Source organism: Vombatus ursinus, unplaced genomic scaffold (assembly GCF_900497805.2).
Source record: "Vombatus ursinus unplaced genomic scaffold, bare-nosed wombat genome assembly UNPS02014802.1, whole genome shotgun sequence".
Taxonomy (NCBI): Eukaryota; Metazoa; Chordata; class Mammalia; order Diprotodontia; family Vombatidae; genus Vombatus; species Vombatus ursinus.
Window position 1 is genome coordinate 29,783,896 of NW_020954580.1, and position 24,694 is coordinate 29,808,589.

At 36.9% G+C, this 24,694-nt stretch overlaps 1 protein-coding gene across 3 annotated transcripts in view; it reads right to left on the bottom strand.

The window, feature by feature from the left end:
- Positions 1–24,694, bottom strand: part of AKAP11 (A-kinase anchoring protein 11) — an 84,239-nt gene that overhangs the window by 33,999 nt on the left and 25,546 nt on the right. For all 3 annotated transcript variants that reach the window (XM_027873545.1, XM_027873543.1, XM_027873544.1), the window contains 4 exons: positions 14,629–14,746; positions 5,519–5,635; positions 4,051–4,098; positions 2,758–2,892 (listed from right to left, as the gene is read on the bottom strand). In XM_027873545.1, the coding sequence (XP_027729346.1) occupies positions 2,758–2,892; positions 4,051–4,098; positions 5,519–5,635; positions 14,629–14,697 (369 nt within the window). In that variant the 5' untranslated portion in view covers positions 14,698–14,746. The remainder of the gene's footprint in view (positions 1–2,757; positions 2,893–4,050; positions 4,099–5,518; positions 5,636–14,628; positions 14,747–24,694) is intronic.

Genomic DNA, 24,694 nt, shown 5'->3' on the forward strand with positions numbered 1-24,694 from the left:
GTTACTGAAAACACTGTCTGACTAAAGGGTTCAGGCTGCTCCCAGAGGTCACTAAACAGAAGAGGGCCGACAAACTGAGAAAACAGGGAGACTGAGGGACTGACAGTCTTTGAGGACAAAGAGCAGCTTCTGTAGGCATGAAGAAGTGATACAAGTGGGATAACAGGAGGATGTGGTCACTGGATTTCAGAAGGTTAGGGAATTGTGAAGTGGATATGTTAAAGTCAAATGAGGATGATGAAGGGTAGGCATGGAGAGGAAGATTGCAAACTGGGTGCTGAAGACTTTAGAAAAAATAAAAAGGATCCTGAAGGTCAGATAACACCCCAAAGAAGGTGAAGGGTTCAGTGATGTGGCTGGTTAGCATGAACTTGGAAAGGAGAGTAATTTTTAAATCAATAAGTAGCAGTTTTTAAGTTTTAAATTTTTATGCCTTCATTTAAAATTTAAACTCACAAGGCAGGTCTACAGTTCTCTGATATTTGAATAGCAACTTTATGTGACTAATAAATGTTACTGTTATTACAGTCTATGACAATGTTTAGAATATACCACTTTAAAAGTATACCTAAGATTAGGTCAATTAAAGAAAACAGATTTTACACAGACGTCAGTGTTTAAGAGAATAAAATGTTTATCATGATAGAAAGTATGGATCTTAAAGTTAATTGTGTGTGTGCAGGTAGGTGTATGCACTATGTTTACACACACATATGCATTATAGATTAAATAAGAACAAAGAGTCTAAATAAGGAAATAGGAGATTATAAATTTATTAAGGAGGACTTTTTTCAGATCTCAAATAAAAAATGCAACTTCATAGTCTCCAAGCATAATTTTTAAAGGAATCTTTGAAAATACTCTTTATAAATATCTTAATTTCCAAGACATAAAATCCTTCATTCTGATGCAAACCAAGGAAATCACATACTTGGTTAATAAGTAATTGCTGCCTAAGCTCTTTAGAGCTGATCCTCTTAACTGAATTTTTTTTAATGTCCATGTTTATTTTAGAAATAAAATACTATACTAAAATTACAAATTCCTAGTCATCTGCTTTATGTGACTCCTTTTATCTGGGAGATGAGGTTAAACACAAACCCTAAAACAGATAAAAATATGTACTGCAAATATAGGACACATTATGAGGAGTTAAGTGCCTATAACCTATATACAGATATTTGAAGAAGGTGAGCAATAAATTCAAAAACATGATGAAATCATACAAGGGAATGAGTAATAGTCATATAATTTCTCATCTACTTAAAATTAATATAAACTACACTATTCATTTATTATTTTTGGTCAAAATACTTCTATTCTTTGATACTAACTCCAAATCTTTATAAATATTTTCTTAAGAAAATCTTGGGCAGCTAGACGGCACAGTGGATAGAATGCCAGGCCTGGAGTCAGGAAGACCTGAATTCAAATCCAGCCTCAGACATTTACTAGCTAGCTCTGTGACCCTGGGCAAGACACTTAATCCTGTCTGCCTCAGTTTCCTCATCTTTAAAATAGGCCGGAGAAGGAAATGGCAAACCACTACAGTATCTCTGTCAAGAAAACGCTAAATGAAATCATGAAATCAGACATGACTGAAACAAGTAAATAATAAAAACGCAAAAGAGTATCTTGAAGAAAAAAAATAAAAAACCCATGATGTGAAAGTTTCATAATAGGTTTGATCAAAAACATAAATTCTGATGTGAAAAATTCATGTTAGAAAAATTTACTGAAAGGCTTTAACATGGGCAATTTTGATAATATAAAATTAAAAACATTTTGCACAAACAAAACTAATGCTGTTAAAATGAGAAGGGAAAAAGGTACCTGGGAAATTTTTTGCAGCGTTTCTCTGATGAAGGTCTCATATCAAAGACATATATAGAACTAACTTAAATTGAATAAGAGAAAGAACCATTCCTAACAGATGAATATGGTCAAAGGATATGAATCTAGAGTTACTAAAGAAAAAATTCCATGCTATCAAGTGAATATTATATGAAAAAATACTACCATTCACTAATAATCAAATAAACACAACTTAAACCAGACAGGCAAAAATGACAAAAGAGGAAAATGGAAGAGCTCTGGGAAAATAGCGCATTAATGCACTGTTGGTGGAACTGTGAACTGGCCTGGCCATTATGGAAAGCAACTTGGCACTATGCCCCCAAAGTCACTAAACCGTGCATACCCTTTCAACCAGCCCGACCACTACTAGGCCTATAAACCAAAGAGACAAAACAAAGAGGAATATATGTATGTGTCTATGTGCGTGTGCGTGTGCGTGTGTGTGTGTGTATATGTATATATATACAAAAATAGTTACAGCAGGTTTTTTCATAAATTTTGCTTAAGAAATGACAAAATGAACAGTTTGAGTGGAAACCTGAAAGACCTTTATAAACTTTATAACAGAATGAAATATGCAAAACTAGGAGAACAATTTATCTAATAACAACAACACTGTAACAAAAAACAGCTTTGAAAGATATCAGAAGTGATTGATACAATGATAAACCTGCCAAAGAGTTCATGGACTTGCAATGCATAATGTAATGTGATATATGTTCTTTTCACATTGCTAATGTGGGGATTTGTTTTACTACTACACATATTTGTTATAAAAATTACACATATTTGTTATAAACTTATAAAAGTTTTCTTTTTCTTTTTATTGCTCAATATGTTAGATGGAAGGGAAGAGCTAAACGCTTATGAAAATGAATAATTTTTTAAAACTTTATTTACCTGTTTTTGAGGGTTGGCATTTGTTTCTGATGACTTATTCATATCCTTCAGAAGAATAATTTCATTTTCACTTAGATTGCAGAAGTGGATGGAATTCAGAAGATCTGGGAGTTCCAGAGAAATTGTAGTTAAATCCTAGTTTTAAAAACACACAGAAAAAGAATGAGACAATGCTTAATTTGGCTCCTAAACTTAAAAATATAGACTATTTGGTTACCAGATAGAAATATAATAGGTAAACTAGTTTAAAAAATCTATGGAAAACCAACTCTCAAAGAATTAAAAAAATAAACTTTACTTAAATTTTTATCTATACTACCTAGTGTTTATAAATTTGAACTAACAGTTGTCAACATGTAAAATTATTTATGAGAGGCACCACAGAGTAGTGGGGAGAGCACTACACTTAAAGTCAGGAAGACCTCAATTCAAATCTAGCCTGAGACACTTAATAGCTATGAGACCCTGGTCAATTAATCAAGCAACAAGAATTTATTAAGTGCTTACTATATTCCAGGGTGATAGACCCTGGCGATAAAAGTACAAAGAATGAAACAATCCCTACTCTCAATGAGTTTACATTCTAATACCAGAAACAAGTATATATAAAAACATATATAACACACACATTAAGCTAAAACATATACGGGTTACATATATTTCCTCAAGCTCAGAGCAACTGTGACACCATAAAAGAAAGCCCAAAGTTAACCCAAATTCAGTAAACAGAGTTGTAAATTCAAAAAAATATATATGTAGCACATATATACTAAATTGTTTTGCTAAAACTTAGGTGACATGCAATCCCTTCACTGTAACCCTAACAAAAATTATTCTGAACTAAATCAGGTCAAAAATGTAGAATTGGATAATAATCTTATAAAATTAATGTTGTATACTTATACTATTTAAATGTCAAAATGCATAAAATGGAGATAAAATATTTTATCAAAACCACCATTTTAAAAAAATCATAATTTTTTACCTTCCCACCATGTATAATTTGAAGTGAAGTAGAGAAATCAGCTTGTGAACTGCAGCCCAATTCAGATTACTTTTGTGACTATGATTACTATTACTATGACTACTTTTTCCAAGAGAAGAAAACTCAAATGAACATGGTGTAAGTACAAAACTTCCAAGGTACTCTCAAAAATTTTTTTAAAATCAAGTTTCAGTTTTAAGAATTAGAGATAACAGTATACTATAATGATAGGAAAATTTTCATGGTATCACGAAGCTTGTTGAGATGATTTATAAAGGTTCCTTTTCACACTCCACATTTTATTTTACCTGCATATTACCAGCGTCTGTTTCTTCATTGAAACCTAGAAAGGTAACCTGGAAAAAAAATAAAATTCTGCTAAGCTGAAATTTTCCTAATTGTCAGATCAGGACAGGGGCAGAGCTTAAAAGCAGGTCAGAAGCCCATTAAGCAGAAAAATTTGAATTGCTTATTGCAAGATAATGATTTTTCAAATGTGATTCTGAATGTTTTATACCACAATCTTAGATATAAACAGAAGAATCTTAAGATGATCATTATTTTATGAACATTAAAGGATCAGGTTACCAGGCTGTACTAGGTAGCACTTTAAATTTCTATATGGTTTTACCAAAAGTCTCTAAAGAACACACTCTCCCCCCTCAACAGAATAATGAATAAAGCAAAAGATTCATTTCTTCCTCTTTCCTCCTACCTTGTCTAGCTCTCTCTTCTCCCAAATTGCTTACTGCTAAAGCACAGTGCTATACTTCTGAATTGCCTCTTTCCAGAGGGATCCCACAATTGGGCTGCCTCTTCTGACTGGTCCTCCATACAATAATCACATTAATCTTCTTTCTCAGTCCACTTAAAATTCCTAGGCTGACCCTCCAAACATCAATAACTTAGTTCGATAACCTTGTAATGCCTCCCCTCCACTTTGTTCATAGGCACAGAGTATGTACCAGGTTTTGTTCCGTATCAGTCTGCTCACTTTATCTAAGGAAAGAGTCAGAGAAAAATTTCTTGATAATTACTTCAAGGGCGAATTATTTATGTTATTTAAGTTACTGAGACACAGCATGGCCCACTGGATCAATGGTCAGTAAGACCTGGGTGCAAATTCAGATACAAACATAGACACACACACATGCACACATGTGTGTATGTATATTGTACATATTTATGTGCATATGTATGTATTTAGGTATGTGTGTATATGCATGTATATATGTGTATGTGTACATATGCATATGTACATGTGTGTATGTGTGTATTCTTGCTCTGTGACCATGGGAATGTTTCTTAGTCCTTCAGTACTCCCAAGCAATTCTCTACAACTCTAAATTGGAGAGTTTGCCAATGTACATCAGTGGAAGGAATATCCATAGTAGCAGTTCTTTACACTGACAAAATCAACCATCCGGTTCACACCCCAACCCAACCAGTTGCTACTATTAGTGAAAAATTCAGTTTTTTATATAAAGTTTAAAACTGAAAACACTTGAAGAGATATCGTGCAAAAGAATATTGCCTTTAAGCATTTTTTCAACAGGGTGACAATATTAAAAGTAGCACAATTCTCAGTGATTTACAAAGAATTCTCTTTTACTGACTTCTTAAAAGAAAGACCAAATTTAGTCTTCTATGGTCTTACTTGAAAAACATTCAAGTACTTAATGCTAGATTCAACAGAGATGACTTTTAAAAAATAAAAATATTCAGTCCTTTTTTGTGTCCATCTAATTGGGTGTTTAGAAAGTAGTAATGTCAAACCTCAATCATATTGGCTTGTCCCTCTGGTTTTAAGCACTCCTCTGCTGACACACTGCATAATTCCTTTTGGCTCTGTAACAAAGACTTTATAGACCGGAGTACACCTTCAATGAAGCTCTGAAAGGAAACCATATGTTTTATTTTAAAACAAACTAAACCATGAAAGCATTCTGACTTTAGATATTCCTTTATTAAATATTTATTGAACATCTAATATGTACAAGGTACTCTACGCTAAGTGCTATGGAGAAATAATGAAAAAAAAAAGATCTCTGCCCTCAAGAAGCTAACAATCTAGGATAGGAGAAGAGATATATGTATAAATAACTGTAGTATGAAGCAATATAACAATAAGAGCTAGCATATATAGTGCTTTAAGGCTTCAAAATCTTTCATATGTGTAATCTCATTTGATCCTCACCACAACCCTTTGAGTTAAGCGCTACCTCCATTTTATAGATGAGGAAACTGAAGCTGAGAGCATTTAAGTGATTTGTCCAGGGTTACACAGCTAGAAAGTGCTTGAAGGAGAAATCTGAACTAAGGTCTTGTTGACTCCAAGTCTAGAATTTTTAAGCACCTAATACATGTCAGGCACTCTGCTGGGCATGGAGGATTTAAAAAAAAAAAAAAAGAAACAGGTTCTGCTCTGAAAGAGTTTATATTATATTGTGACAAGGAGTTACGTATGTTCAGACAAATTAGACTAAGAGTCTTCAGCTATGGGTTCTGGTACCTGTTCTGCCTTTGTGGCTCTGGGTTAAGATTTCATATTTCTAAGCTCCAATTTTCTCACCACTAAGATAAATGGGTGGAACCAGATGATCACTAAGGTTGCACATGAGTCTATCATTGGACTAGAAAAAGAGCAGTCATTAAAAAGCCAGTGGTTCTACTAATATTCACTGGCTACCAGACCCTCAGGTGAGCTTTGTCAAATTTCACAGTCAGATAGTGTCATCTTTAATTTTGTATATAATCAAACATTCAGATTAAAGAAAAGTCACTAACTTATTGCTCTGATCATATGTACTTCTGGCAAGTTAAAACTATAAAATGGAGATAATACAATAAATAATTTAATAATGAATAAATTCTTCTAGCTGCCTAGAAAACTGGAGCTAGATATTTTAGGCTCCTCTTGGCTAGACTGAAAAAAAATCTTAGGAAAGGCAGAGAGGGCCCTTTCCTTCCTCAGTGAGTTTGATACCTCATTTACAATTTTTCTCTCCTCATCAACTCCTGCCCTCATGAAGAAGACTTCAACATACATACTGACTCTCCCTCAAATACCCTAATCACTCAGTTCCTCAACCTATTCACTTCCCATGAGATGCTACTCCATCCCACCTCAGCCACACCCAAAGACAACCTTCGATCTTGCCATCACCCACAAACGTAACACCTCCATGTTCCAGAATTCTGAAATCCCCTTATTCAACTAATCTATTGAGTTTTCACCTCCTCCTCTGGCTTCCCTTACAAAATTTTAGTCTTCATCTGCACTATGACCTCTGATCGCTTGACCCTTCTATTCTCTTCCAGGCCATCCCCAGGGCACTAGCCACTCTCTCCTCTTTTCTCCCTGACTTCTTCATGAACCAGTTCAACTCCACACTGACCTTTTATCTTGAATCCTTTGACCCTTATCATATTGCCAATTATGGCCTCAGCCTTGGACCTCTCCCACTACTTGTCACCTTTGCTCCTACACAGGCGCTACTGAGTGCAAGTAGAGAAAATCATGCAACTGTTCTGACTCGTCCATTACAAATTTAAGTTACACAACCTCAAGTGGGCCCTTACTGCTGCTCTTTCTAAACCTGCCTCATCAATTCACTATCCCATTCTCCATAGTGGCTCTTTAAGATTTTTTCATCCCTCCTCAAACCTTGCATGGTTCCTCCTATCCCCACTCTCAGATGAAATTCTTATCTCATTTTACAGAAAAACTGAGGCCATTCACCACAAGCTCCCCTTTCTCTTCTTCATCTCCCTTACCCAAATGCCTTCTGCCACTACAACCTCCTTCACCCCTGTCTCACATGATGAAGTGGCCTTAATCTTATCAGGCTAAGACCTCCACCTGATCAAGCAATCCTATTCCATCCCATCTCCTCCAACAAATTGCTCCCTCTGTCATCCCCATTCTATTGCTTATTTCCGATCTTTCCTTCTCTATTAGATCCTTTCCTATTGCCTATAGAAACGCCCATCCATGTCTTCTCATCCTGAAAAAACCCTCACTTGATCTTTCTGTCCCTGTTATCATCCTATATCTTTTCTGCCCTTTGCAGCTAAACTCCTTGAAAAGGCTGTTTATAATATTGGATTCTCCATTTTCTCTCCTTCCACTTTTTTTCTAAATCCCTTACAATCTGGTTTCTGACTTTATCATTCCACTAAAACTGCTCTCTCCAAAGTTATCAATGATCTCTTAGTTGCTGAATTCAATGGCCGTTTCTCAAGCCTCATTCTCCTGGACCTTTCTGTAGCCTTTGACACTATCGACCCCTCCTCCTTGATGCCCTCTTCTCTTTAGGTTTTCTGGACATAACTCTCTCCTTGTTCTCCTCTTATCTGACCGTTCCTTGTCCCCTTTGCTGGATCATCTCACCATAGTCGTCCCTCAGGGTTCTGTTGCGGGCCCTTTTCTATTCTCCCTTTATACTACTTCAATGGCTGATCTCCCCAATTTCCATAGATTCATTTACCATCGCTATGCTGATGATTCTCAAATCTACCTTTCCCGCCTGACTCTCTCTGCTGACTTTCAATCTCACATCTTCAACTGCCTTTCAGACATCTCAAACTGGATGTCTGGTAGGCATCTTAAATTCAACATGTCCAAAACAGAACTCATGATCCTTCCCAAAAAGTCTTCCCCCACGCACCTTCCCTAGTACCTTAGAGGACAAAAGGAGAACAGATAGGACCTTGGAGATTAGGTCTAGACAGGGATGCACCATATGCATATAGCATTCTAGCATAAGGAAAGGCTGTGTGGGCACCCAAGAGAGAAGAGGTCCCAGATCCAGTACAGAGGGGCCTACTCTTGTGCAGAGTACAGGAACAGGTGCATTCTTTCTCCTATTACTCAGTTTTAGGTCATAGATCCAGGACTGATTAAAAAGGTGACCTATGGCTACATGTAACATTCGAGGGTAAGAAGCAAGTGACAGCCTGAGTCTGTGTATCAAGCAAAGAGCAAGCAAGAAGCAGCTGTGTGTCTTGGACTTCAGGAACAGAGTAGAATTCCATTTCTAGCTCCTAGCTCAGGTTAATGCTTACAGAGGAATAATAATATCAGGAATCCCAGATCAAAGGGAAACTTGAAAATTCTGTCACTTTGAACCTGCAGAGCTTATAGTAAAGTCCAACAACAGTCTATTGAAAAATTCCAAACAAGGCAAGCCAACAGGCCTTTTGCTCTGAGGCAAACCCAAATCAGAAACTTGAGAACTCAGACCAGGGGAACATTGGACAGACACTGTCCTGAATTAGTCCACTCTGGGAGCAGCGAAAGCTTGCGGGTCCATGGCTGAAGCTATTCCTGAGATCCTGAAATAACACAACACTCTACATCTCAAGAAAAGAGTAGCAGGACCAGCCCATGCATTCCCTCCATAAATATGTAGAACCTGGTCCTAACAAAATGTCCAAGTAAGGAAGTAGGCTAGAAGAATTGGAGAAAGAAAGAAAGAAAGAAAGAAAGAAAGAAAGAAAGAAAGAAAGAAAGAAAGAAAGGAAGGAAGGAAGGAAGGAAGGAAGGAAGGAAGGAAGGAAGGAAGGAAGGAGGAAGGAAGGAAGGAAGAAAGAAAGAAAGAAACAAAAGAAAGGAAGAAAGAAAGAAATGAAAGAAAGAAAGAAATGAAAAAAAGGAAGGAAGAAAGAAAGAAAGAATTACACCATAAAAAGCTGCCAACAATAGTTTTTAAATAACGCAGTGGATAGAGCACTGGGCATGGTACTAGGTCTCAGTTGCTTATGAGCTATGTGACCACGGGCAAGTCACTTAACCTGTTTGCCTCAGTTTCCTCAAATGTAAAATGGGGATAATCATTGCACCTACTTCACAGGGCTGTTGTAAGGACCAAATGAGATAATATTTGTAAAGTACTTAGCACAAAGCCTGGCACGTATTAGGTGCTTAATAAATGCTTTTTCTCTTCCCATTCTCTTTCTCTATGGTGACAGAAATGCTCAAGACACAAACCCAGAAGAGAATAGCTCCAAAACAACTAAAAGCAAAGCCTTAAAGAAAAACACAGCTTGGACACAAAGTCAACTAGAATTTCTGGAAAAAATGAAGCCAGAATTAAAAAGCCAAAGAAGTTAAAAATGTTTTTACAAAGGTAATTAGCAAGTCATTCCCCAATTGATAAATAATCAAAAGATATAATCAGTTTTCAGATGAAGTAATCAAAGCTATCTATAGACATATAAAAATATTCTAACTCATTATTGATTGCAGAAATGCAAATTAAAACAATTCTGAGGTACTACCTCATACCTATTAGGTTGTCTAATAAGACACAAAAGGTAAATGATAAATGTTGGACGGGATGTGGGATAAATGAGACATCAATGCACTGTTAGTGGAGTTGTGAACTGTTTCAATCATTCTATAGAGCAATTTGTAATTATGCCCAAAGGACTACAAAATCATGCATACCCTCTGACCTAGCAATACCACTACTAGGTCTGTATCCCAAAAGAAATAAAAAACAAAAAGGAAAAGGACCTATATGTACAAAAATATTTATAGTAGCTCTTTTCAGGGAGTAAAGAATTAGAAATTGAGGGAATACGCAACAATTAGGGAATGGCTGAACAAGTTGTGGTATGTGATTATGATGGAATACTATTGTACTACAAGATATTGATGAGCAGGATACTCTCAGAAAAACCTGTAAAAGACTAGCATGGGCTGATGCAAAGTGAAATAATGTACTGTGTACTGATCTGGTTCAGTTTTTATCTGAAAATTGATTACATACAGCCATTATAGCTATTATTATAGCTATGAATGACTTAGCTATTCTCAGCAATTCAGTGATCCAAGACTTTTTTTAACTTTATTTTCATGAGGTTTTTTTTGTCTGTTTTCTTTCACAACATGACTATTATGGATATGTTTTGCATGACTACATATGTATAACCTATATCAAATTGCTTATTTTCTCAATGCAGGGGTGGAAGGGAAGAAGGGAGAGAATTTGGAACTCAAAGTCTTAAAAACAAATATTAAAAATTGTTTTTACATGTAATTGGGGGAAAATAAAATACTAAATAAATACAAAAGAAAAAAAAGAAAAAAAAATAAATATAATCAGCATGCCATTAGATAAACTCTAGTGACTCTTTTATTACCTCTAGCATCAGATATAAAATCCTCTGGCTCTTAAAGCCCTTCATAACTTGGCCACTTCCTACCCTTTTAGTCTTCTACTTTATTTCTCTCCACATAATCTATAATCCAACAACACCAGCTTGTTTGCTGCAAATTGCACACAACACTCTTATCTCCTGAATCCATGCCTTTATACTGCCTGTCTCCCAAGCCTAGAACGTTCTCCCTCACTGACCTCTACCACCTGGCTTCCTTCAAGTTCAAATTCTCCCTTCTACAAAAGAGCCTTCCCAGGGTCCCTACTCCTAATTCCTTTCCCCCAAGAATGCCTCCCAATTAAGCTATCTATATCTTGTATGTACATAGTTTTCTCTATGCTGTTACCTCCAACAGAATGTGAGGGCTGGGATCATGTTTTTGCTTTTTTCTTTGTATTCCCAACCCTTAGCATAGTACCTGACACATAGTAAGCACCTAATAATGCTTGGTAACTAACCAGAAAGAGCATTTATTAGGCATTTACTATGTGCCTGACACTGCACTAAAAGCCAATGATACCAATCCAAGCTTCAGACATTTACTACCTATGCTCCCCTGGCCTGACAAGTCACATGGTCTCTCACAGTTTCAGTTTCCTTTTCTGTAAATCGAAAATAGTAACAGTAACTGAGCCACAAGGTTATAAGGACGAACTGAGATAATGTACATGAAGAGTCTGGCAAACCTTCAAGTACTACATAGATCTAACAATAGATGATGATAATGAAGATGATGATGATGATGATGATGATGACGACGACTACTAGATATACAAAAGTAGTCAATATAATCCTTGCCATTAACAAAGTATGTTAGGGGCAGTGAAAAATGAGCAAGTTCAAGATATTTCTAAGGAAGAATTAATAAGAACTTCTGACAGTTCAGATATAGTAGACAAAAAAAAAAAGGTAAAGTCAAAAGGGATGCCAAAGTTTCTACTCGAAGAGACTGTTACACTAGCATTATTGACATCAATGACGGGAAGAGAATATGGTTTGGTAAGAGAATATGAGAAATTTTATTCTGAGCAGATTGAGGTTGAGGTGAGAGCAGGACATTCAAATTGAATACAAAATTAAGAATTATCCACAAAAAGGTGGCAGATGAAATTATAAGAACAGATAAGCTTTCTACATGAGAGAGCAGAAAGACAAAAATAAATCAATATACTGGGGAATCATAATAAATGGTTGGGAATAAGAAGAAAAACCACTGGCAAAAGAAACAAAAATGTCACAGAGGTAAAAGAACCAGGACAGTGTAATGTCATAGAAATCAAAGAAGTAGAGACTTTTCCAAGAGTTTATGCATTACAGCTCAATATAAAGAAAAAATTTACTAATAACTAAAATAGGTTAGCCCTATTCCTCTTCCCCCAGAGAATTTCAAGCAGAGACTAAATGTCCATTTCTTGAGGACATCACAGAGCAATTTAATATGTTAGGAAAGAAGGGTGGATCTACAAAGTTGCTTCCAAATCTAACATTCTATGATCCTATCAAATAAAGGATGATTGATAGTGTCAAATGATTCAAAAGGAGAAAGATGATTGAGAAAAGGCCAAAAAATTTAGACAGCCTCAAATGACATAACTGGCATGTAAGTGTACTTTATAAATTTTAAAGTGCTCTATAACTGTCAGCTATTATTATATAATAAAGTAATTTTTAACAGACCTGTGATTTCATTAGTGAATATACAACTCCTGGCAAGGGAACTCCCTCTGCCAATGCAGATCACCAACTGTTGTGCACCTTGTAGTCTTAGATAATTCTCTGAAACACTGAGAAGTAACCTCAGAAACACACAACATGAATGTTTCAGAGGCAGAATATGAACCTAGAGCTTCCTGATGCCAAAGACAGCACTCTAACAATTACACCTCACTGCTTCTTGAATGAAATTACCTTTCAAGAGAAAGAGACTTGCCCAAGGTCACACAGACAGTACATATCACAGGCAGAACAGAAGAGTCTTTCTGGTTTCAAGGCTAGCTCTCTTAATAGGCTTGTTAAGAACAGGAAGACTGAAAGTGGAAAAATTTTTAACAGATCAAAGATTCCAAAAACTTGCAGCAAAAGAAACAGAAATAGGATCACAGCTAGGAAAATTACTTAAGGATAGAGAAAATGCACGCATGTTTGAATAACAACATCTAACATTTATACAGAGCTTTGTTATTGTTGTTGTTGTTGTTGCTGTTGTTATTCAGCCTTTGAAGAGGACCAGTGACATCTCATGGCAATGTCTGACTTGAATATTCGTCAGCTGGATTTAAGTAAAGCATAGTTGTGTAAGTCCCCAGCCTCACTCTCCCTTCCAGAGTCATCGAAGTCCAGTAGCAAGACAAAAGTCAAGACAACTGACTTTGGCCTGGGATGCAGTGAATAACCTTGGCATCTCTGATGTCTAACCAAGCTCTAAGCTCTCCATAGTGTCTGATTCAGCCACTTTCATGGCTGCTAGAACAAATTATTCTCATCTGCCCATTTTGCTGGGGGAAATCTTCATGTGCTTGGAGCAGACATCACCCTAACTCACAGTAACCTAGATGGTCTACAGAACTGTAGAAATGGTGAGCTACTAGTAGAAGCAGTTTTGGTTTAGTGGGCTAGCTAGATTTGTAATCAGAATATGTGGGTTTCTATAGTTCCAGCTCTGCCACTTACTAGCTGTGTGACCTCTGGCAAATCACCATCTCCAAACTTAAGATTCCTCATCTATAAGCTATGGATGAGATTACACATACACAATCTATCTCCCAGAATTGCTATGAGGATAAATTGAAATAATGATTATGAAGTGCTCTGCAAACTATAAAAAATTATCTAAATATTGTATATTATAACTGTCTCAGTTTTACAAAAAAGGAAACAGTTTCAGAAACTGAAGTGACTTACTCAAAATCAGAAGTCTATTAAGTGAAAGATCAAAGACTTGAACCCAGGCTTTCTGACTAAATCCAGTAACCTTCTCACTATATTATCCTTCCTGTTTTAAGGTAGAAAATACTAGTGAAGCAGGAGACAGATGTGGGAGTTAAATATCACAGAAAATAAGTAGCAGGAGCTAAGGTATAGGTGGGCTAAATTGGCTTCAGAAAATAAGACAGTTCTTCCTTATAACAGAAGAAAGGATCAGAAGACAGAAGCAACAAAATGATCAATCAAATGTGGTAAAAATGAGAGTATATCATGGATGTGACAAATTAATGGCCTTAATTTTCATGAAAGAACCAAGAAAGTTGAGAGAAAGAAGAATTAAAATCTTAAAAAACCCCACCAACAACAAAGTCCACGGTTTTGAATTTCCTTTGGAGTTCCAACCTTCCCCATAATTAGTGTAGAAAATAAAAGGCTGATTAAAGTTTTAATAAAGTCATCAATTTTTAATGAATCTATCTGTTACTGACACCAAAGTGAAGAATCCTATTACAACAGCAATGTTAAATTATAAATTCTTTGCATTACAAAGAATTTGCTCAAAAACTTACCAAAAGTTTAACTGCGTGATATAAGGCAAAGTACACCATACTCGAAAGCGAGACACCTAAGCTCTAATCCCAGCTTTGCCTCTAAGGAGCTATGTAGTCATATGGAAATCACAATCATTTAGGTCCCGAACTATATCAATTGTGAAATGAAAAGGTTGTATATCTAAGGACTTTTCTGGCCACAGAAGGCTACGAATTTAATAAAAAAGATAACCATACACTTACTTTTTTGACAGACACTGTAGTCTTCATTGTCTTTATTTTACTGCTTTTAACAGTCTGATAAGTATCCATAGCTATATGTAGTTTGTAATCAATCGATGAAGAACTGCTTCAAAAACACCTAAAAAACACACACAGAGACACATTAGAAGAGGCCACCTATCCTGACATAAGCAAACCAAATAATGACTTTATATTAATTAATATTATTCACTAAAAATCAGTGACCTATAATAGTTAAACTAATTCAATGTGGCAATTTGGAAGATTGTTGTTTAATTGTTTTTCAGTCATGTCCAACTCAACATGACCCCTTTTGGGAGTTTTTTGGTTTTCCATTTCCTTCTCCAGCTCATTTTACAGATGAAGAAACTGAAGTAAACAGGGTGAAGTGACTTGCCCAGGATCACACAGCTAATAAGTGTCTGAAGTTGGATTTGAACTCAGGTCTTCCTGAACTCTAGGCCTGGTACACTGTCCACTGCACCACCTAGATGCCCTAATTTGGAAGGTACTAATTGGTTTAGGAGGAGGGGTGGCCTAAGGGAAAGAGTGATGAACCTGGAGTTAGCAGAGAACTGGGTTCACACACTTCTGAACCTACTAGGTGCATGGCTATAAGCAAGCCATTCATATTCTTACAGAATTGCTTAGAGCACAGAAAGGTTAAAAGACTTGCCAAAAGTCACACAGCTAGTTTATGTCAGAGGCAGGACTTGACTCCAGGTCATCCTGTTTCAAGGCTAGCTCTTTATGTACTATCCAGGTGAGGAACCTGTGGCCTTGAGGCCACATGTGGCCCTCTAGGTCTTCAAGTGCAGCCCTTTGACTGAATGCAAACTTTACAGAACAATGGGATTCCCCACACCTGACTGCTATACCTTTCCACTTCCTGTCTGATACCAAGATGAACAGGAAACTAGAAGAATTATTTAAGACTAAGAGTCATTCTCTAATGGATGGGGTCAAAAAACAGATAAAGCAGTTATAAAGCACTTAGCATATGCCAGGAAAAGCTTCTGGTTAGGAACAATTATTGAAAGAAGAATTACAAAAATACTATCACACGAAACAGGGCAGCTCAGTGGGACAGTGGATAGAGCACTGGGCCTGGAGTCAGGAAGACCTGAATTCAAACCTGGCCTCACACATTTACTAGCTGTGTGACCCTGGGCAAGTCACTTAACCCTCTTTGCCTCAGTTCTTCATCTGTAAAGTGATCTGGAGAAGGAAATGGCAAACCATTCCAATATCTTTGCCAAGAAAATCCCAAATGGTGTCACAAAGAGTCAGACATGACTGAAACAACTGAACAACAAAATCATATGAAATAATGTTCCAAATCACTAACAAGATAAATGCAAATTAAAATAACTCTGGAGTTGTACCTCATATGCAGCAATATGGCAAAGGAGGAGTAGATACAGAAAGACAGACACACTAACACACTGCTGACTGAATTAGTCCAGCTTTTCTGGAAACCAATTTGGTATTATGTTAACAAAGTGTCTCAAACGTCCATAGATTCCACCATAAGTACTAGGCATATACCTTAAAGAAGTCAAAATTAGAAAATAAAGGTTTCTTGTACATCAAAATAGGTATAGCAGTATTTTGCATATTGGGAAAAAACTAAAAATAAAGTAAATGCCCACTGATTTGGGAATGGATCAACAAATTAGGAAACATGAATGATGTAATGGAATAGCACTGCACTATAACAAATGATCAGTATGAAGACTTCCAAGAAGAATGAGAAGACTAATATGAACTAATGAGGAGTAAAATATGCAGAATCAGGGAACATATATACAAAATGACAATATGCAGAGGATGAATAAAAAGAGCCAAAACTGAATGCTGTGTAATTATAACTTGTCTCCAAAGAAAGGATAAGAAAAACACACCCCCTTTCCCTTCACTGTAGAGGGGATCTATGGATGTGTACCATTACATATACTATTAGGCTCAAATGATATGTTGGTTGATTGTAGAGCTTCTTTTGCATTTTTTCTCACAAGTAATGTCTTGCTGGGGAGGGGAAAGAAGGATATATTTGGAAATAAAGGTGATAAAAAACAAAAACATTAAATAAAAACTGAAATTTTAAAAATAGATTGTTACAAAATAATCTCAGCTTTTCCCCATCTTAAAAACAAACTTTATCCTAATGACAAACACCAAATACTCTTAACTATTTAAAAAGAAAGATTTCATAATTTGCCTATCTCCAAATGTGTAATCCGTACCTGCTTATGAAGAAGAATTATTGGAACTGTCTTGTCTCATACACCAAAGACCACGTCCTAGAGGAAGTTCCAGTCTGCAGCCTCAATCTCCTGATTAGTGACTGCCTCATTCAGACCACTATTTTAGGAAATACCCAACTATGATTCAATTCACTCTTCTTCTTCCTCTTGTCCACCTTTTCCACAATGACCTCTCCAATCATCAATCACTAACCACCACCCTCTAAGCAAGCACCCTTTCTATTCACATACATCCTACTTTCCTACAACTCCAGAACTAAGAATGTTAATCAAATCAGCTTTGCCATTGTTCTTGGATGGAGTGTATCAATCTAAGGCCTCATACACCTAAGTGTCTCTCCTTGGCCACTACCTCTGTAAGTATTTTTCCTCCATTAGAAGTGAAACGTTTAAGGGAAAGGATTATCTTTGGTTTTGTATTTGTATACCCAGTATTTAGAACAGTTCTTAGTACAATAAACATAGATGCTTAAAAAAAAAAGTTTCTCATTCATTCATTCACAGGTATCTTAGAGAGTGAGTTTAAAGTGGTAAACTTAATTATTAGGATATATACATATGGCAGCAAACGTATTTCCTTTCCATTTCTCATAGACGAAAGTGAATGAAATAAGAAGCAAGATTCACTTAAAATATATCTTAAGCCTCTGAGAGGCAGCATGCCATAATGGATAGAGCAGGCCTACAAATGAAAAAGACGTGGATTTAAGCCCTGAGTCTGAAACATCTTGCCTATCCTACCCTGCGCAAGTCATGTAACCTCTCAATGCCTTAGGCAACGAAACCTTTCAGGTACAAAGGACATGACAACCTACCCGCCACCATTTTAGTAGTTGTATTATTAGTAGCTAATAATTAAGAAAATGATCAACAACTACTCACATTCTTGTATCTCTATAAGCACTGGAGATAAAAAGACAAGTAATAGAGGCACAACCTTAAGAAATTACCATTTTAATGGAGATCATGTATACACATATAAGTTTATACAGAATATACACAAAATGAATGCAAAATAGTTTGGGAAGAGAGTATGCTATAAACTTAAGAACCAAGAAAAGCTTCTGGAAGGTTGCATTTTGAAAGAAACCAGAAATTAAGATGGGAGATGGCCTACTGTAAAAGCAGAGAGAGAGGAGGTAGTGTGTGCTGAATGACAAGTAGGGCAGACTAGCTGGACTAAAGTAGAGTGTGAGCAGTAGAGTAAAGCATAAGAAGACTGGAAAAGAAGGAAAAGACCAGGATATAAAGAGCTTTAAAAGCAGGACAAAGGAATTTCTATTTTGACCTAAAGGCAATAGAGCCATTGGAGTTTGCTGGAGATAACATGATCAAAGCTACACTTTAGGAAAATCACTTTGGCAGCTGTATGGGGAAGCTTAAAAGGGGAACACATAGAAGGCTATTGCAGGAACCTAAGTGAGAGGTAGTGAAGGCCTCAACTAGGTTAGCAGTTTTACAAACGGTGGAAAGATATAGAAATATTGTGGAGATAGAAGAACAAGGTGCAGCAAGTGACTAGATAAATAAGAAAGACTCCAGGGTGACACCAAGGATGTAAACCTGGGTGACTAGAAGTATGATAACATCCTCAATTAAAAGAGAGAAGGAAGGAAGGAGAGTAGGGGTTTGGAGAGTGAATGAATTCTATTTTGAACAAATTGAATTTAAAATGCCTCTAAAACAACCAGCTGAAAATGTCCAGTAAGCCATTAGTGATATGGGATTAGAGCTCAGGAGAGACACTAGGACTAGATATGCAGATCTGGGAGTCAACTACAAAGAGATATTAAACTCATTTGAACTGATGAGCTCACCAAGAGTGACCAAATGTTACTATGAACTAATAACGCTTTTAAATAAATTTATACTTCATTAATCACAACAGATAACTACATACTTTGAAAGACAGCAATATGTATTTTGAGATACATGTTATTTATTAAGTCTAGAGATGTTTATTACACTGGATCATTTAGCAGGTATCCAAAGACAGAGAACCACTACATTATATCATAAAACCTATTTTCATTAAAGACTACAGGAGATCTTGAATAAGAATATTTAACACTTAGGAGAGTTTTAGTGTGTACAAGATATTACACTGGGCTAAACGTTGCACAGTAGAAGTTTTTTAATTAAGGTTTTGTGAGGACTGCTTCATGTCAATTGCTTATATCAGGACTTGTACAAAAGATCAGAATTTGTGTCAAATATACTCTGACTATATATTTTTCCTAGGTTTGTATTTTTTCATTAGGAAGGAGATGAAGAAGAGATTTGTTCCATGCTCAGAAAAGATGCTGCAAGGCTACTAACTCATGCTTGACAAAAGCAAAAAATACTACAACACCAGCTTTCAAGAAAATACAATTGAGTTTGATGAGCGACCTTATCAAATGTAGTCAAGCAATATCAAGGAGCCAAAGAGAATAGAGGATGGGTTATTATGTGATATGGTTATGAAAGTCTGTTGTATAAAAGGCAGGGGATTTTGAAGACAGATGCTCTCTATCAGCTGTCTAGGAGGACCATCCTATCTCAGTCACTCTGAATGCAGGTAGTAGGTACCAGAAATAAATATCTACTTGTACTATGTGCTCCATTGTCTCCAGGTGATTACTTTCACTCTTGGTGGTTCATGAAGCCTGGACATCCAATAGCTTATATGGAAATGAGGCTTCTAAAGTGCTTAAATATACTTAAGTTCTTGAAAGTTTTTTTAAATAATTCTCTCCCTTTTATTTTCTTCACTTCATTACTCCATGTTGATTGCAAGAAGCCTTGGAAAAGTACAGTATCTCCTAAATAAGATCTACAATCACTCAAAACAAAACCTCCATTTTAAGGAGGACACCCAGGTCAACTGTCTTCATTGTTCTCCAGATTTTCTCTACCATCCCTCTGTACCAGGTACCTGAAATCTCTATGATAACAACAACAAAAAGTCCATGTGTACTGAAAAATCATTACAAAGGAGGCAGAGACAAGATGGCAGAGTAAAAGCAGTGACTTCCTTGAGCTCTCCCCCAAACCCCTCCAATACCTGTAAAAAATGGCTCTAAACAAATTCTAAAGCAGCAGAAGCCACAAAAAGACAGAGTGAAACAAATTTCCAGCTCAAGACAACCTAGATGGTTGACTGGAAAGGTCTATCACGCTGGGCAGAAAGAGGATCACAGTTTGGCGTAGGCGTGCAAGCAGAACAGGACTCAGTGAACCTGGTGCAGGCCTCAGAAGACTGAATCACAGGCAGCTATGGTGATTTCCAGACTTTTCAACCCGCTAACACCAAAGACAACTTAGAAGGTCAGTAGGAAAAATCTGTGACTGCAGTGAGAGAGAAGCTAGGTCCCAGCCCCAGTCTCTGCGTGCCACCCTGGGGCAGTGGCTGCTTCTAAAGCTTCTAGCCCATAGACTGAGGGAGAATCGAGTGGCTAGGGAGAGACGGACTAAAGGGACCTCTCTGCTAGTACAGGATTCTCTTGCTTTACCCGGGCTTGGATCTGGGTCACAGTTCTGGGTGGCTGTCTTGGGGTGAGGCAGAGTGCTGACATGGTTGAGCTTATAGCAGTGGTGGAGAGGAAATTCTTCTCACAGTTCCAAGGCAGAAAAGAGTGCCTATGGTCACTCATAGACCAAAGCACAGGCCAGGAAAGGAGCAAACACCTCACCCTTGATCATACCACCTTGGAAGAACTGAAAATTTACAGGTCCCTAGAAGTATCTTTGAAAACAGCTGCACAAAACCCCTGAAGCTTGGGACAGCACATTCTCCACACTGGAAGCAGACCCCTACTTTAACAAAGAGTTTATAACTCAAGTAATTAGCTGGGATCATGAGCAAACTGTGCAAAAAAAGCCAGACCATAGATCTGTTTTTGGTAACAAAGAAGATTAACAAGAAGAAGACAACCAAGTCAAAGCTCCTACATCCAAAGCCTCCAAGTAAAATATGAATTGGTCTCAGGCCATAGAAGAGCTCAAAAAGGATTTTGAAAAGGAAGTAAGAGAAGTAGAGTGAGAGTAACGCAAGAAAATCATGAAAAACAAGTCAATAGCTTGCTAAAAGAGACCCAAAAAAATAAGGAAGAAAATAACACCTTAAAAAATAGCCTAACCCAAATGGCAAAAGAGGTCCAAAAGAGACAACGAGGAGAAGAATGCCCTAAAAAGCAAAATGGGGCAAATGGAAAAGGAAGTCCAAAAGCTTACTGAAAAAAATACTTCCTTGAAAATTAGAATGGAGCAATTGGAAGCTAGTGACTTTATGAGAAATCAAGACACTGTAAAACAAATCTAAAAGAATGAAAAAATAGAAAACTGTGAAATATCTCATTGGAAAAACAACTGACCTGGAAAATAGATCCAGGAGAGAAAATTTAAAAATTATTGGACTATCTGAAAGCCATGATCAAAAAAAGAGCCTAGACATCATCTTTCAAGAAATTATCAAGGAAAATTGCCCTGATATTTTAGAACCAGAGGGCAACACAGAAATGGAAAGAACCCACCAATTACCTCCTGAAAGAGATCCCCAAAGGAAAACTCCTAGGAATATTATAGCCAAATTCCTGAGTTCCCAGGTCAAGGAGAAAATATTGCAAGCAGCCAGAAAGAAACAATTTAAGTATTGTGGAAACACAATCAGGATAATACAAGATTTAGCAGCTTCTACATTAAGGGACTGCAGGACATGGAATATAATATTCCAGAGGGCAAAGGAGATAGGATTACAACCAAGAATCACCTACCCTGGGGCAGCTAGGTGGCACAGTGGATAGAGCACTGGCCCTGGACTCAGGAAGACCTGAGTTCAAATCCAGCCTCAGACACATAACACTCACTAGCTGTGTAACTTTGGGCAAGTCACTTAACCCCACTGCCTAGACCCCCCCAAAAAAAGAAAAAAAAGAATCACCTACCCAGCAAAACTGAGTATAATCCTTCAGAGGGAAAAATGGACATTCAGTGAAATAGAGGACTTTCAGGCATTCTTGATGAAAAGACCAGAGCTGAATAGAAAATCTGACTTTCAAATATAAGACTCAAGAGAAACATGAAGAGGCAAACAGGAAAGAGAAATCATAAGGGATTTATTAAGGTTGAACTGTTTACATTCTTGCATGGAAAGATGATATTTGTAACTCATGAGACCTTTGTCAATATTAGGGTAGTTGGAGGGAAAAAATTATATGTATGTATGTATGTATGTATGTATGTGTGTGTGTATATACATATATATATGTATATATATATATATATAGACATGGGGAGAGAGAGAGAGATAAATAGAGGGCACAAGGTGAGTTGAAGATTAAGGGGTGATATCTGGAGAATAAAATTAAGGGGTAAGAGAGGATTATACTTGGAGAAGGAGAAAGGGAGAAGTAGAATGGGGTAAAATTATCTCACAAAAGGGAAGCTAGGTGGCGCAGTGGATAGAGCACTGGCCTTGGAGTCAGGAGGACCTGAGTTCAAATCCAACCTCAAACACATAACACTTACTAGCTGTGTGACTCTGGACAAGTCACTTAACCTCAATTGCCTTGACAAAAAAAAAAAAATTATCTCACATAAAAGACAAGAAAAGGCTTTTACAGTGCAAGGGAAACAGGGGAAGGTGAGAGGGAATGATTGAATTTTATTCTCATTGGATTTGGCTTAAGGAGGGAATAACATAAACACTAGATTGGGTATGGAAATCTATCTTACCCTACAGGAAAATGGGGGGGGAAACAGACAAGAGAACAGGAGAATGATAGAGGGGAGGACAGATTAGGGGAGGGGATAATCAGAAGTGAACACTTCTAAGGAGGGACAGGGTCAAAAGAGAGAACAGAATAAATGGGGGGAGGCGGGATAGGATTAAGGGAAATATACTTAGTTTTTCACAACATGACTACTATGGAAGTGTCCTGCATGACTATACATGTATAACCTGTATCAAGTTCCTTGCCTTCTCAATGAGAGTGGGTGGGGAGGGAGGAAGGGAAAGAATTTGGAACCCAAAGTTTTAAAAACAAATGTTAAAAATTGTTTTCACATGCAACTGGGAAATAAGATATACAGGAAAAGAGGTATAGAAATCTATCCTGCCCTATTGGAAAATTGAAGGGGAAAGGGATAAGAGAAGGGGGGTGGGGAGATAGAAGGGAGGGCAGATTGGGGGAAGGGGTATTCAGAATTCATGCCATCTTGGGGTGGGGGGAGGGACAAGATGGGGAGAAAATTTGGAACTCAAAATCCTGTGGAAGTAAATGTTGAAACTAAAAATTAATTAATTAAAAAAAGGGAAAAAAAAGAAATCATTACAAAAGGGGAGGGAGTGGAAAAAGGGACAGGAGAACCTGTGATTTCATCAACTTGGGCAACTTGCCACACAATTTTTTTTTTTAATATTGATTCAACTGAGAAAAACCCGAGATGTTTTTCCTAAAAGTAAATAAATCTTCTACTGCCACACAAAACCATAAGCTATCATAGCAAGTTAAAGGGAACCCATAGGAAAGTAGGTAGGGCAACGGATAGAGTGCTGTGCCTGGAGTCATGAAGACTCATGTTCCTGAGTTCAAATCTGGCCTCAGATGCTTACTGGCTATGTGACTATAGGTAAGTCATTTAACCCTGTTTGCCTCAATTTCCTTATCTGTAAAATGAACTGGAAGAGGAATGGAAAACTACTCTAGTATATTTGCCAAGAAAACCCCAAAAGGGATCATGAAGAGCCATACACAACTGAAATGAATGAACGACAACACAATAGTAAAGTAGGAAAATTCAAAACAGAATAGGAAAAACTGAGTTTTTTGAGACTACTAGTGAGGCCATTCTCTTTTGCTCATTTTCAGCTAATAGAGAAGTCATTCTCCTGTGCCCTCTCCCATGTTTTACCCTGCCTTCTTGACATAGGACACCTCCTCTCACAGGGAAAAAAAATGTTTGGAAATCTTATAATTCATTATTCCTGTCTGCATCAATGTCCATCTGCAGGACCTATCCAAAATAATTCAAAGGAATTGCCCATCAGCTCTGACCACCCAAAAGTCAAATGGGGCAGAGACTTAGGCTGTTGAGCTGTGAATTGCCCAGAATGAGAGAAGGCTGAGATGTTTAGAGATCTAGCCCCCAAGGAAATCACAATCAGAGAAGGAGTCAGAAAGCAAAACAAATGTGGGGGGAAATGGGGGAAGGCAAATTACCAAAAATATCAGGAAGAAGAAAACTTAAAAACCTTGAACATAAACAGATAAATCAATAGGAAAAACGGTAACAACATAAGGAATCATGGTCTACAGATTTAGTAAAAAAGTTCAAGTATATATGAATAAATACTGCAAAATGAAGGAAAATAATCCAACATTTGATGAAACAGCAAGTCTTGTGGAATTTGAGAACACGGAACCACAACATTATGTTCCTGAATGGTTCAAGAGAGAAATGAGAATTATGTGAGCAGAATTTATAGCCTACACAGCAAAAATAAGAGGCAGAATAGAAAAACTGGAATTTTCAATGACAAGCATCACCAAAGAAACAAAAGAGTGAACAACCGAAGTAAAGGACAACCTAGAAGAAGAGAAGCAAAAAACAACAACATTAATAGAAAATCTACTCACTACACAAGCAAAACATATTGATGCCAAAGAGAGACTACATTGAGACAGCCTAAGCACCACAGATCTCCTAGAACACAACAGAACAAAAAAACAAAAACAAAAACAAAATTAAAACTATAGTGAAGGAAATAAGAAAACTGTCCAGAACTTCTGAACATAGAATATGAAATTTCAATTGAA